The sequence below is a fragment of the Oncorhynchus gorbuscha genome, linkage group LG16 (genome assembly GCF_021184085.1).
Source record: "Oncorhynchus gorbuscha isolate QuinsamMale2020 ecotype Even-year linkage group LG16, OgorEven_v1.0, whole genome shotgun sequence".
Lineage (NCBI taxonomy): Eukaryota > Metazoa > Chordata > Actinopteri > Salmoniformes > Salmonidae > Oncorhynchus > Oncorhynchus gorbuscha.
In genome coordinates, this window is record NC_060188.1 from 3,953,504 (window position 1) to 3,968,043 (window position 14,540).

The 14,540-nt window shown below is 44.6% G+C and overlaps 1 protein-coding gene across 3 annotated transcripts in view; it reads left to right on the forward strand.

Moving 5' to 3' along the window:
* The window catches only part of LOC124000322 (centriolar coiled-coil protein of 110 kDa-like), a 34,043-nt gene that overhangs the window by 4,150 nt on the left and 15,353 nt on the right, over window positions 1–14,540 (forward strand). For 2 of the 3 annotated variants that reach the window (XM_046306599.1, XM_046306600.1), the window contains exons 3-9: window positions 1,081–1,209; window positions 10,104–11,391; window positions 11,650–11,771; window positions 12,376–12,523; window positions 12,926–13,035; window positions 13,816–13,932; window positions 14,128–14,229. In XM_046306599.1, the coding sequence (XP_046162555.1) occupies window positions 1,081–1,209; window positions 10,104–11,391; window positions 11,650–11,771; window positions 12,376–12,523; window positions 12,926–13,035; window positions 13,816–13,932; window positions 14,128–14,229 (2,016 nt within the window). The remainder of the gene's footprint in view (window positions 1–1,080; window positions 1,210–10,103; window positions 11,392–11,649; window positions 11,772–12,375; window positions 12,524–12,925; window positions 13,036–13,815; window positions 13,933–14,127; window positions 14,230–14,540) is intronic. The other variant, XM_046306601.1, reaches the window with a different exon arrangement.

Genomic DNA, 14,540 nt, shown 5'->3' on the forward strand with positions numbered 1-14,540 from the left:
AAGGAAGAAGTACCTCCACTCTTAGAAAAAAAGGGTTGCAAAAGGGTTCTTCAGCTGTCCCCATAGGAGACCTTTTTGGTTCCAGGTAGAATCCTTTTGGGTTATATGTAGAACCCTCTGTAGAAAGGGTTCTTCAGCTGTCCCCATAGGAGACCTTTTTGGTTCCAGGTAGAATCCTTTTGGGTTATATGTAGAACCCTCTGTTGAAAGGGTTCTACATGGAACCCAAAATGTTCTTCAAATGGTTGACCTATAGTGTCACGCGGAGCGGAACAGGTGAACCCAAGAGCAGACTCAGACGAGGAGACTGGGATGAGGTAACCATGGTATTTATTTGAACACACAGGGAACATGGGGTGCAGGCCAGGGGAAGCTCGGGTGGGTTGCAGGAAGCCAGGTGCGGCGGCTGAGGCTGGAGCGAGGGGAGTTGGGACTGGGTAAGCGGGTCCGGAGAGGAATCCAAGGATGCAGTGTAGTGGGGGGGGGGGGGGGGTCCAGGACAGAGTAGCAGGATTGACAAGACATGGGACTGGAGACAGGGGCCAGAGTCAGAGCCAGAGCGGGCAGAACTGTAGCGGAGAGGAAAACGGTGTCAGGCAAGAGAAAACAGGCATAACACATAAACAGGATCTAAGCAGGTACAAACGGCTAAAAACAGAGGTTACGATCTGGCACAGTGAAAGTGGCAGGCATGAGTATTTGTAGAGGTCTTGATAATGGAACAGGTTGCAGCTGGTGGGGTTCTGGTCTGCCTCCAGCACACCTGTCTCCGACCACACAATCACACACACACACAGAGGAAGAGGGAGAGAGCACTGGGGGAGTGGCGGCAGGTTAGGGAGACACAGGATGAGAAGTAGAGGGCGTGGCAGGAGCAGATGTAACATATAGGGACAGTCGAAGAACCCTTTAAGGTTCTAGATAGAAAAAAAGGTGCCAAGTGTAATTTGAGAGACCCAGGTGAGAATGTGTGTTGGTGCATGCGCGCATGTCTGTGTTTGTCTTTATTTGACTATGTATGTATTCTTGTTTGTGTGTGTGTCTCTCTGACTGTGTGTGTTTATTGTGATCAATCCTCAGCTGAGCTTGGAGCAGCGCAGCGAGATGTCCCAGTACAGACAGAGGGCTGCCCAGCTGGAGGTGGACAGACAGGCACTACGCAGCAGCAGCCTGCTGGCCAGGGTTCAGGACATCCTGGACAGTGCTCAGGTCAGTCATAGACAACCATTTCCCAAAGACTCCAACCACCCAAGCCGTAGACCAAGGATCATCAACTAGATTAGCTGGATGGTTGTGGGAACAGATTTCCCATATTAAAATCACTTTTTTTGCTCAGAAATTTGGGGGGCCAAGTAAACCACCAGCTAGGGGAACCCTGCAATAGACTGTTCTCTCTGCTTCCGCATGGCAAGCGGTACTGGTGCATCAAGTCTGACACCAACAGGTTTCTGAACAGCAAAATACACTATCTAACAAAATGGCTACACGGACAATCTGAGTTGACCTTTGTATTTTATTCTTATTTTTGCACTGACTATGTACACTCACAGGGCCCTACACACTCACAGGGCCCTACACACTCACAGGACCCTACACTCTCACAGGGCCCTACACACTCACAGGGCCCTACACTCTCACAGGGCCCTACACACTCACAGGGCCCTACACACTCACAGGGCCCTACACACTCACAGGGCCCTACACACTCACAGGGCCCTACACACTCACAGGGCCCTACACACTCACAGGCCCTACACACTCACAGGGCCCTACACACTCACAGGGCCCTACACACTCACAGGGCCCTACACACTCACAGGGCCCTACACACTCACAGGGCCCTACACACTCACAGGGCCCTACACACTCACAGGGCCCTACACTCTCACAGGACCCTACACTCTCACAGGGCCCTACACACTCACAGGGCCCTACACTCTCACAGGGCCCTACACACTCACAGGGCCCTACACACTCACAGGGCCCTACACACTCACAGGGCCCTACACACTCACAGGGCCCTACACACACTGATAAACACTCACTGATACTCCAACACACATACAAACACACACTGATACTCCAACACACATACAAACACTCACTGATTTGCTCACACACACACACACATACAAACACACATTGATACTCCAACACACATACAAACACACACTGATACTCCAACACGCATACAAACACTCACTGATACTCCAACACACATACAAACACACATTGATACTCCAACACACATACAAACACACATTGATACTCCAACACACATACAAACACTCACTGATACTCCAACACACATACAAACACACATTGATACTCCAACACACATACAAACACACATTGATACTCCAACACACATACAAACACACATTGATACTCCAACACACATACAAACACACATTGATACTCCAACACACATACAAACACACATTGATACTCCAACACACATACAAACACACATTGATACTCCAACACACATACAAACACACATTGATACTACAACACACATACAAACACTCACTGATACTCCAACACACATAATATACACTGATACTCCAACACACATAATATACACTGATACTCCAACACACATAATATACACTGATACTCCAACACACATAATATACACTGATACTCCAACACACATAATATACACTGATACTCCAACACACATAATATACACTGATACTCCAACACACATAATATACACTGATACTCCAACACACATAATATACACTGATACTCCAACACACATAATATACACTGATACTCCAACACACATAATATACACTGATACTCCAACACACATAATATACACTGATACTCCAACACACATAATATACACTGATACTCCAACACACATAATATACACTGATACTCCAACACACATAATATACACTGATACTCCAACACACATAATATACACTGATACTCCAACACACATAATATACACATACAATACATTCGGAAAGTATTCAGACTTCTTGACTTTTTCCACATTTTGTTCCGTTACAGCTCTATTCTAAAATGGATTAAATCGATTTTCCCGACATAAATCTACACATAATACCCCATAATGACAAAGCAGAAATAGTTTTGGGGTAATGTTTGCAAATCACATTAACATAAGTATTCAGACCCTTTACTCAGTACTTTGTTGAAGCATCTTTGGCAGCGATTACAGCCTTGAGTCTTCTTGGGTAGTTATAAAGGGAGAAGGGTGCTTGTTATAAAGGGAGAAGGGTGCTTGTTATAAAGGGAAAGGGTGCTTGTTATAAAGGGAGAAGGGTGCTTGTTATAAAGGGAGAAGGGTGCTTGTTATAAAGGGAGAAGGGTGCTTGTTATAAAGGGTGCTTGTTATAAGGGGAAAAGGGTGCTTGTTATAAAGGGTGCTTGTTATAAAGGGAAAAGGGTGCTTGTTATAAATGGAAAAGGGTGCTTGTTATAAAGGGGAAAAGGTGCTTGTTATAAAGGGGAAAGGGTGCTTGTTATAAAGAGAAAAGGGTGCTTGTTATAAAGGGAGAAGGGTGCTTGTTATAAAGGGAGAAGGGTGCTTGTTATAAAGGGTGCTTGTTATAAAGGGTGCTTGTTATAAAGGGAGAAGGGTGCTTGTTATAAAGGGAGAAGGGTGCTTGTTATTGAGGGAAAAGGATGCTTGTTATAAAGGGAAAAGGATGCTTGTTATAAAGGGTGCTTGTTATTGAGGGAAAAGGGTGCTTGTTATACAGGGTGCTTGTTATAAAGGGTGCTTGTTATACAGGGTGCTTGTTATAAAGGGTGCTTGTTATACAGGGTGCTTGTTATAAAGGGAAAAGGGTGCTTGTCATACAGGGTGCTTGTTATAAAGGGTGCTTGTTATACAGGGTGCTTGTTATAAAGGGTGCTTGTTATAAAGGGTGCTTGTTATACAGGGTGCTTGTTATAAAGGGTGCTTGTCATAAAGGGAAAAGGGTGCTTGTCATAAAGGGTGCTTGTCATAAAGGGTGCTTGTTATAAAGGGTGCTTGTTATACAGGGTGCTTGTTATAAAGGGTGCTTGTTATACAGGGTGCTTGTTATACAGGGTGCTTGTTATACAGGGTGCTTGTTATACAGGGTGCTTGTTATAAAGGGTGCTTGTCATAAAGGGTGCTTGTTATAAAGGGTGCTTGTTATACAGGGTGCTTGTTATACAGGGTGCTTGTTATAAAGGGTGCTTGTTATACAGGGTGCTTGTTATAAAGGGTGCTTGTTATACAGGGTGCTTGTTATAAAGGGTGCTTGTTATACAGGGTGCTTGTTATAAAGGGTGCTTGTTATTGAGGGAAAAGGGTGCTTGTCATAAAGGGAAAAGGGTGCTTGTCATAAAGGGTGCTTGTTATAAAGGGTGCTTGTCATAAAGGGTGCTTGTTATAAAGGGTGCTTGTTATAAAGGGTGCTTGTTATACAGGGTGCTTGTTATAAAGGGTGCTTGTTATTGAGGGAAAAGGGTGCTTGTTATAAAGGGTGCTTGTTATACAGGGTGCTTGTTATAAAGGGTGCTTGTTATACAGGGTGCTTGTTATACAGGGTGCTTGTTATACAGGGTGATTGTTATACAGGGTGCTTGTTATACAGGGTGCTTGTTATAAAGGGTGCTTGTTATACAGGGTGCTTGTTATAAAGGGTGCTTGTTATACAGGGTGCTTGTTATAAAGGGTGCTTGTTATACAGGGTGCTTGTTATAAAGGGAAAAGGGTGCTTGTCATACAGGGTGCTTGTTATAAAGGGTGCTTGTTATACAGGGTGCTTGTTATAAAGGGTGCTTGTTATAAAGGGTGCTTGTTATACAGGGTGCTTGTTATAAAGGGTGCTTGTCATAAAGGGAAAAGGGTGCTTGTCATAAAGGGTGCTTGTCATAAAGGGTGCTTGTTATAAAGGGTGCTTGTTATAAAGGGTGCTTGTTATACAGGGTGCTTGTTATAAAGGGTGCTTGTCATAAAGGGTGCTTGTTATAAAGGGTGCTTGTTATACAGGGTGCTTGTTATACAGGGTGCTTGTTATACAGGGTGCTTGTTATAAAGGGTGCTTGTTATACAGGGTGCTTGTTATAAAGGGTGCTTGTTATACAGGGTGCTTGTTATAAAGGGTGCTTGTTATACAGGGTGCTTGTTATAAAGGGTGCTTGTTATTGAGGGAAAAGGGTGCTTGTCATAAAGGGTGCTTGTTATAAAGGGTGCTTGTTACACAGGGTGCTTGTTATACAGGGTGCTTGTTATAAAGGGTGCTTGTTATACAGGGTGCTTGTTATAAAGGGTGCTTGTTATACAGGGTGCTTGTTATAAAGGGTGCTTGTTATACAGGGTGCTTGTTATAAAGGGTGCTTGTTATTGAGGGAAAAGGGTGCTTGTCATAAAGGGAAAAGGGTGCTTGTCATAAAGGGTGCTTGTTATAAAGGGTGCTTGTCATAAAGGGTGCTTGTTATAAAGGGTGCTTGTTATAAAGGGTGCTTGTTATACAGGGTGCTTGTTATAAAGGGTGCTTGTTATACAGGGTGCTTGTTATAAAGGGTGCTTGTTATACAGGGTGCTTGTTATACAGGGTGCTTGTTATACAGGGTGCTTGTTATACAGGGTGCTTGTTATAAGGGTGCTTGTTATACAGGGTGCTTGTTATAAAGGGTGCTTGTTATAAAGGGTGCTTGTTATAAAGGGTGCTTGTTATAAAGGGTGCTTGTTATAAGGGTGCTTGTTATAAAGGGGTGCTTGTTATAAAGGGTGCTTGTTATAAAGGGTGCTTGTTATAAAGGGGAAAAGGGTGCTTGTTATAAAGGGTGCTTGTTATAAAGGGTGCTTGTTATAAAGGGTGCTTGTTATAAAGGGTGCTTGTTATACAGGGTGCTTGTTATAAAGGGTGCTTGTTATAAAGGGTGCTTGTTATAAAGGGAAAAGGGTGCTTGTTATAAAGGGTGCTTGTTATACAGGGTGCTTGTTATAAAGGGTGCTTGTTATACAGGGTGCTTGTTATACATAAGGGTGCTTGTTATACAGGGTGCTTGTTATACAGGGTGCTTGTTATACAGGGTGCTTGTTATAAAGGGTGCTTGTTATACAGGGTGCTTGTTATAAAGGGTGCTTGTTATAAGGGTGCTTGTTATAAAGGGTGCTTGTTATAAGGGTGCTTGTTATAAAGGGAAAAGGGTGCTTGTTATAAAGGTGCAGGGTGCTTGTTATAAAGGGTGCTTGTTATACAGGGTGCTTGTTATAAAGGGTGCTTGTTATAAAGGGTGCTTGTTATACAGGGTGCTTGTTATAAAGGGTGCTTGTCATAAAGGGAAAAGGGTGCTTGTCATAAAGGGTGCTTGTTATAAAGGGTGCTTGTCATAAAGGGTGCTTGTTATAAAGGGTGCTTGTTATAAAGGGTGCTTGTTATACAGGGTGCTTGTTATAAAGGGTGCTTGTTATAAAGGGTGCTTGTTATAAAGGGTTATAAAGGGTGCTTGTTATACAGGGTGCTTGTTATACAGGGTGCTTGTTATAAAGGGTGCTTGTTATACAGGGTGCTTGTTATAAAGGGTGCTTGTTATACAGGGTGCTTGTTATAAAGGGTGCTTGTTATTGAGGGAAAAGGGTGCTTGTCATAAAGGGTGCTTGTTATAAAGGGTGCTTGTTATACAGGGTGCTTGTTATACAGGGTGCTTGTTATACAGGGTGTTTGTTATAAAGGGTGCTTGTTATACAGGGTGCTTGTTATAAAGGGTGCTTGTTATACAGGGTGCTTGTTATAAAGGGTGCTTGTTATTGAGGGAAAAGGGTGCTTGTCATAAAGGGAAAAGGGTGCTTGTCATAAAGGGTGCTTGTTATAAAGGGTGCTTGTCATAAAGGGTGCTTGTTATAAAGGGTGCTTGTTATAAAGGGTGCTTGTTATAAAGGGTGCTTGTTATACAGGGTGCTTGTTATAAAGGGTGCTTGTTATTGAGGGAAAAGGGTGCTTGTTATAAAGGGTGCTTGTTATACAGGGTGCTTGTTATAAAGGGTGCTTGTTATACAGGGTGCTTGTTATACAGGGTGCTTGTTATAAAGGGTGCTTGTTATACAGGGTGCTTGTTATAAAGGGTGCTTGTTATACAGGGTGCTTGTTATAAAGGGTGCTTGTTATACAGAGTGCTTGTTATAAAGGGAAAAGGGTGCTTGTCATACAGGGTGCTTGTTATAAAGGGTGCTTGTTATACAGGGTGCTTGTTATAAAGGGTGCTTGTTATAAAGGGTGCTTGTTATAAAGGGTGCTTGTTATAAAGGGGGTGCTTGTCATAAAGGGTGCTTGTTATAAAGGGTGCTTGTTATAAATAAAGGGTGCTTGTTATAAGGGTGCTTGTTATAATAAAGGGTGCTTGTTATAAAGGGTGCTTGTTATAAAGGGTGCTTGTTATAAAGGGTATAAGGGTGCTTGTTATAAGGGTGCTTGTTATAAAGGGTGCTTGTTATACAGGGTGCTTGTTATAAAGGGTGCTTGTTATACAGGGTGCTTGTTATACAGGGTGCTTGTTATAAAGGGTGCTTGTTATACAGGGTGCTTGTTATAAAGGGTGCTTGTTATAAAGGGTGCTTGTTATAAAGGGTGCTTGTTATACAGGGTGCTTGTTATACAGGGTGCTTGTTATAAAGGGTGCTTGTTATACAGGGTGCTTGTTATAAAGGGTGCTTGTTATACAGGGTGCTTGTTATAAAGGGTGCTTGTTATACAGGGTGCTTGTTATAAAGGGTGCTTGTTATTGAGGGAAAAGGGTGCTTGTTATAAGGAAAAGGGTGCTTGTCATAAAGGGTGCTTGTTATAAAGGGTGCTTGTTATAAAGGGTGCTTGTTATAAAGGGTGCTTGTTATAAAGGGTGCTTGTTATAAAGGGTGCTTGTTATAAAGGGTGCTTGTTATTGAGGGAAAAGGGTGCTTGTTATAAAGGGTGCTTGTTATACAGGGTGCTTGTTATACAGGGTGCTTGTTATAAGGGTGTTGTTATACAGGGTGCTTGTTATACAGGGTGCTTGTTATACAGGGTGCTTGTTATAAGGGTGCTTGTTATATACAGGGTGCTTGTTATACAGGGTGCTTGTTATACAGGGTGCTTGTTATACAGGGTGGTTATACAGGGTGCTTGTTATACAGGGTGCTTGTTATACAGGGTGCTTGTTATACAGGGTGCTTGTTATACAGGGTTTGTTATACAGGGTGCTTGTTATACAGGGTGCTTGTTATACAGGGCTTGTTATACAGGGTGCTTGTTATACAGGGTGCTTGTTATAAAGGGCTTGTTATACTGCTTGTTATACAGGGTGCTTGTTATACAGGGTGCTTGTTATACAGGGTGCTTGTTATACAGGGTGCTTGTTATACAGGGTGCTTGTTATAAAGGGTGCTTGTTATACAGGGTGCTTGTTATAAAGGGTGCTTGTTATACAGGGTGCTTGTTATAAGGGTGCTTGTTATACAGGGTGCTTGTTATACAGGGTGCTTGTTATACAGGGTGCTTGTTATACAGGGTGCTTGTTATACAGGGTGCTTGTTATACAGGGTGCTTGTTATACAGGGTGCTTGTTATACAGGGTGCTTGTTATACAGGGTGCTTGTTATACAGGGTGCTTGTTATAAGGGTGCTTGTTATACAGGGTGCTTGTTATACAGGGTGCTTGTTATACAGGGTGGTTATACAGGGTGCTTGTTATAAGGGTGCTTGTTATAAAGGGTGCTTGTTATACAGGGTGCTTGTTATAAAGGGTGCTTGTTATACAGGGTGCTTGTTATACAGGGTGCTTGTTATACAGGGTGCTTGTTATACAGGGTGCTTGTTATACAGGGTGCTTGTTATACAGGGTGCTTGTTATACAGGGTGCTTGTTATACAGGTTATACAGTGCTTGTTATACAGGGTGCTTGTTATACAGGGTGCTTGTTATACAGGGTGCTTGTTATACAGGGTGCTTGTTATACAGGGTGCTTGTTATACAGGGTGCTTGTTATACAGGGTGCTTGTTATACAGGGTGCTTGTTATACAGGGTGCTTGTTATACAGGGTGCTTGTTATACAGGGTGCTTGTTATACAGGGTGCTTGTTATACAGGGTGCTTGTTATACAGGGTGCTTGTTATACAGGGTGCTTGTTATACAGGGTGCTTGTTATACAGGGTGCTTGTTATACAGGGTGCTTGTTATACAGGGTGCTTGTTATACAGGGTGCTTGTTATACAGGGTTTGTTATACAGGGTGCTTGTTATACAGGGTGCTTGTTATACAGGGTGCTTGTTATACAGGGTGCTTGTTATACAGGGTGCTTGTTATACAGGGTGCTTGTTATACAGGGTGCTTGTTATACAGGGTGCTTGTTATACAGGGTGCTTGTTATACAGGGTGCTTGTTATACAGGGTGCTTGTTATACAGGGTGCTTGTTATACAGGGTGCTTGTTATACAGGGTGCTTGTTATACAGGGTGCTTGTTATACAGGGTGCTTGTTATACAGGGTGCTTGTTATACAGGGTGCTTGTTATACAGGGTGCTTGTTATACAGGGTGCTTGTTATACAGGGTGCTTGTTATACAGGGTGCTTGTTATACAGGGTGCTTGTTATACAGGGTGCTTGTTATACAGGGTGCTTGTTATACAGGGTGCTTGTTATACAGGGTGCTTGTTATACAGGGTGCTTGTTATACAGGGTGCTTGTTATACAGGGTGCTTGTTATACAGGGTGCTTGTTATACAGGGTGCTTGTTATACAGGGTGCTTGTTATACAGGGTGCTTGTTATACAGGGTGCTTGTTATACAGGGTGCTTGTTATACAGGGTGCTTGTTATACAGGGTGCTTGTTATACAGGGTGCTTGTTATACAGGGTGCTTGTTATACAGGGTGCTTGTTATACAGGGTGCTTGTTATACAGGGTGCTTGTTATACAGGGTGCTTGTTATACAGGGTGCTTGTTATACAGGGTGCTTGTTATACAGGGTGCTTGTTATACAGGGTGCTTGTTATACAGGGTGCTTGTTATACAGGGTGCTTGTCATAAAGGGAAAAGGGTGCTTTTTTGGACGCAGCCCATATCTGATTATTTGTGTTAATTCCCTTCTTCTCTCTGCCTCTCTTACTGCAGGTGGACAAAGTACCAGAGATGGAGGGTAAAATGGATCTACCAACTCCGCCATATTGCCTTTCCCCAAAACCTGAGACAGTGGATGGCTACACCCTGGTGACAGACTCCCCTGGGCTACCCAGGGGCGGTGGTGTGGTTGGGCTACACATTACGGATCGGCCCACCACCCCTCCACCTGAGTCCCCCATAGTGCTGAATGGGTACAGGGCAGAGGAGAGAGAGAAGCAGGTAGAGGAGGAGAGGTGGGAGGTAGAGGAGGAAATGAGGAGGGGAGAGGACGAGATAGGTAGCGGTCAGGATGTGAGTTTCCAGAGCCTTCTGAGGAGGTCGAGGGAGTATGTGGAGAGAGAGCAGGCCCAGAGGGGGTCAAAGGTCATCGGCAGGGTCACTTCCACCACCCCATCTGCGGAGAGCCTCTCTGACAAGGAGAACGAGAGCCGCAGTCCTCTGGGAGAGATGAAACCAGAACAGGGGTACAGCCTGCGCCACAGTCCGCTAAACCCACCTCAGACCCAGGCCCACATCCATCACCAGAGTCAGTATCCCGCCCAAGCGCAAGCTCAGTACCAGGCTGTGTGTGACCCACATGACTCTCGGTTTAGCTGCCTCTCATCTGGCCTCCCCGACCCTTACGCCCTCCTGCCCAGCCCTGAACCCAGCATAAGTCCCCGCCCCCACCGCCGCCGACCACGTCCAGTGTCCACTGGTAACATCCTGATCTCCTTCCCCATTGGCTCGGCCGACCTCATCCCCAGAGGGCTAGTGGGGAGGCACCAAGAGAGCACTGTTGTCATGGCGACGGGGGGGATGAGGTCACCGGAACGGGGGTCAGGCGTCAGTGACGGTAGTAGTCGTCGTGGCAGCCAGTGTGGCACCAGCCCGGTCCAGGAGAAGAGCTGCAGCCCAGTCAGTACCTCCGGAACTGGTTCACATGGGCATCATGACATCATCAGCTCCGGGTTTCGCCGGCGCTGCCACACCCTAGACAGCCAGCTCCACTCCTCCCATTCTGCCTCAGGACCTGGCATGGACCACAGCCAGGAGAGGCTCCCGCGCTTCATGGGGGGAGTGCCTCGTTTGGCCCCGAGCCGTAGGAGCCCCGCGGTCCCCCTGAATCAGTCCTATGAGGTGGAGAACCCCTCGGCAACGCTGCTAAGGCCCCACGTGAGACCCTTGACCCCTGACCTCTCTCCTTGCCAGATGAGGCTGGATCCTGAGGGGCCTCAGGGGCCCCATGATGGACGGATCACACCCAGCTCTTCCCTAGAGGAGCAGGACAGTAAGACAGGTGAGAGAGAGAGATCGTTGTGACGTAGTGTGTATGATATAAGAGAGTGTTATGAAGAAAACTATACAGGGCAGTCTGTACTCTGTGATTAATTTTTCTTGAATGTAAAGTCCACTACTTTTTGTGCAATCATTGAAAATAATTGTGTGTGCGTGCGTTCATGCAAGTGTGTGTGTGTGTGGTATGTGCGCTTGTATGTGTACGACCGGCCGTGCATTTATGTGTCTTTTCTTTTTTTGTTGTGTGTGTGTGTTACAGAGGAGACCCAGCGACATGTGAGTGCTCTGGAGGAGATGCAGAGGCGTCTGGAGGAGGAACATGCCCTGCAGATGTCTCTTCTCATGGCTGAACAGAAGAGAGAACAACAGCGCCTCTGTCAGGTCAGGACATGGAACCATAGCATGTTGACCCTGCTCAATGTATCAAAAGCCACATTTGTCACTATTCTTCCACAACTATCAGCATTCCCTCCTAGTTTGTGATATTACATACAGTATAGTGTTTGCAGACAGAATGTCACACAGATAATTGAACTTTAAAGCTACAGTCTGGGATTTGGGAAGCTGTTTCTTGGATGTTATGGCCTGTCAGTCCTTGCATCTAGAGCTCTGTGTAGTATGAATTTGAGAGGGGTTACATGTCCCTAGCCCCACCTCTCAGCTGTATACCAAAACATGTGTTTTTGAATCGCAGAATGTGGCTTTAAGTTCCATAAGTTTGAATATCTTAGCATTTGCAAAGTGTTTTGTTTGGCTGCTGTAGAGAAGTGACTGTTCAATACCACACATCCGTCACGGGACAACACTCCTGTGTGTGTGTGTGTGTGTGTGTGTGTGTGTGTGTGTGTGTGTGTGTGTGTGTGTGTGTGTGTGTGTGTGTGTGTGTGTGTGTGTGTGTGTCTGTGTCTGTGTCTGTGTGTGTGTGTGTGTGTGTGTGTGTGTGTGTGTGTGTGTGTGTGTGTGTGTTTCTCTGTGTCTTTATTAGGAGCTGGATGAGAAGGGGAAGAGGCTGAGAGAGCAGGGGTGTGGCTGGCTCCTGAGTGGGGACGGTGGACTCAGCCCTTCCTGCCCGAGCCTTAGCCCCACCCTGAGTGCTACTGATAGGTCACCTAGACACAGTGTACACAGCATGGGTAGGTGGACTGTGGTATGGAAGAATAACTCACACACACAAACCATTACCTTGGTAGATGTCATTGGGTTGAAGCATGGGGAAATATAACTATTTTTTCTATATCTATTTGAAATAGGGAGGTGCTTTACAAAACCCTTACGGCATTTTAGTTTTTTACCTCTCCTCAGCTTGTACATTTATTTTGTCTTTTAATTCTCATCTTCATATTGTATTTTATGTTTTATGTGCAAATTCATCAATAAAATACAGACCTAACTGTTGACACAATAAATGCATATACTGCAACAATGGTTCCCCTGTAGGTCTCAGAAATGTAAAGCAGTCTTGGTAACGTGAGTTGTTTATTGCCTATTTACCTGTTTCTGTGTAAAAGGTTTCTTTCACCTCTTTCTCTCTCCAGGTTTCTCCTCTCCACTGAGATCCAGTGCTCCCCCTCCCTCCATGCAGCCTCCTGTCTACCTGTGGGGGCCCACCTGGGGGGCCAGCAAGCCCCGAGGAAGGCTCAGTCAGGTGCTTGTGTGTTTGTGTATATGCGTGTGCTTCTACATACAGTATATGTGTGTGCTTCTACATACAGTATATGTGTGTGCTTCTACATACAGTATATGTGTGTGCTTCTACATACAGTATATGTGTGTGCTTCTACATACAGTATATGTGTGTGCTTCTACATACAGTATATGTGTGTGCTTCTACATACAGTATATGTGTGTGCTTTTACATACAGTATATGTGTGTGCTTCTACATACAGTATATGTGTGTGCTTCTACATACAGTATATGTGTGTGCTTCTACATACAGTATATGTGTGTGCTTTTACATACAGTATATGTGTGTGCTTCTACATACAGTATATGTGTGTGCTTCTACATACAGTATATGTGTGTGCTTCTATATACAGTATATGTGTGTGCTTCTACATACAGTATATGTGTGTGCTTCTACATACAGTATATGTGTGTGCTTCTACATACAGTATATGTGTGTGCTTCTACATACAGTATATGTGTGTGCTTCTACATACAGTATATGTGTGTGCTTCTACATACAGTATATGTGTGTGCTTCTACATACAGTATATGTGTGTGCTTCTACATACAGTACATGTGTGTGGTTTCCACCTGTTGGTTCTCCTCTTGTGTCTCCATTTCCAGAATCATGTTCCATGTATATGTGTGTTTCATTGTTTTATCATACAATATATTTAATATAATACAATCTTCTCTTGACTGAGTGTAAGTTGATTTCCATGTGTATAGTCCTGTACTATGCTACTGGTCCTCACTCAGGTTGTGACAGTTGAACAGCAAAGGGCGCTGTGTCGTCTGGGAGCCATCAGTTGTGGGTTCCTCACCCGCAGACTGCTCCAGACAGAGAAGGTGAAACAGCTGCGCCAGACCATTCAGGTGAGAGCACTCTTATATCTGCACACAGAAACACACGCGTATACACAGTGTATATGTATATACTACTATACAGTGTAGGTATGTAGGGGAATAGCAACTGAATCATAATGGAACTGAAACACGGTCATATTGGACTTTGACTGATTTAAAGATGATCACCTTTATTAATTAATAATTTCAATGGTATGGTTTTAGGACACACAAGAGTTCATCTGCTCGTTCCAGACTGAAGCTCCACAGAAGAGAGGATCCATCTCAGCTCAGGACCTGTCTCTGCAGGAGAGAGTCAGGGCACAGGTAACACTCAGAGAGAGAGAGAGAGAGAGAGAGTCAGGGCACAGGTAACACTCAGAGAGAGAGAGAGAGAGAGAGAGTCAGGGCACAGGTAACACTCAGAGCACAGAGAGAGAGAGAGAGAGAGTCAGGGCACAGGTAACACTCAGAGAGAGAGAGAGAGAGAGTCAGGGCACAGGTAACACTCAGAGAGAGAGAGAGAGAGAGAGAGTCAGGGCACAGGTAACACTCAGAGAGAGAGAGAGAGAGAGTCAGGGCACAGGTAACACTCAGAGAGAGAGAGAGAGAGAGAGAGTCAGGGCACAGGTAACACT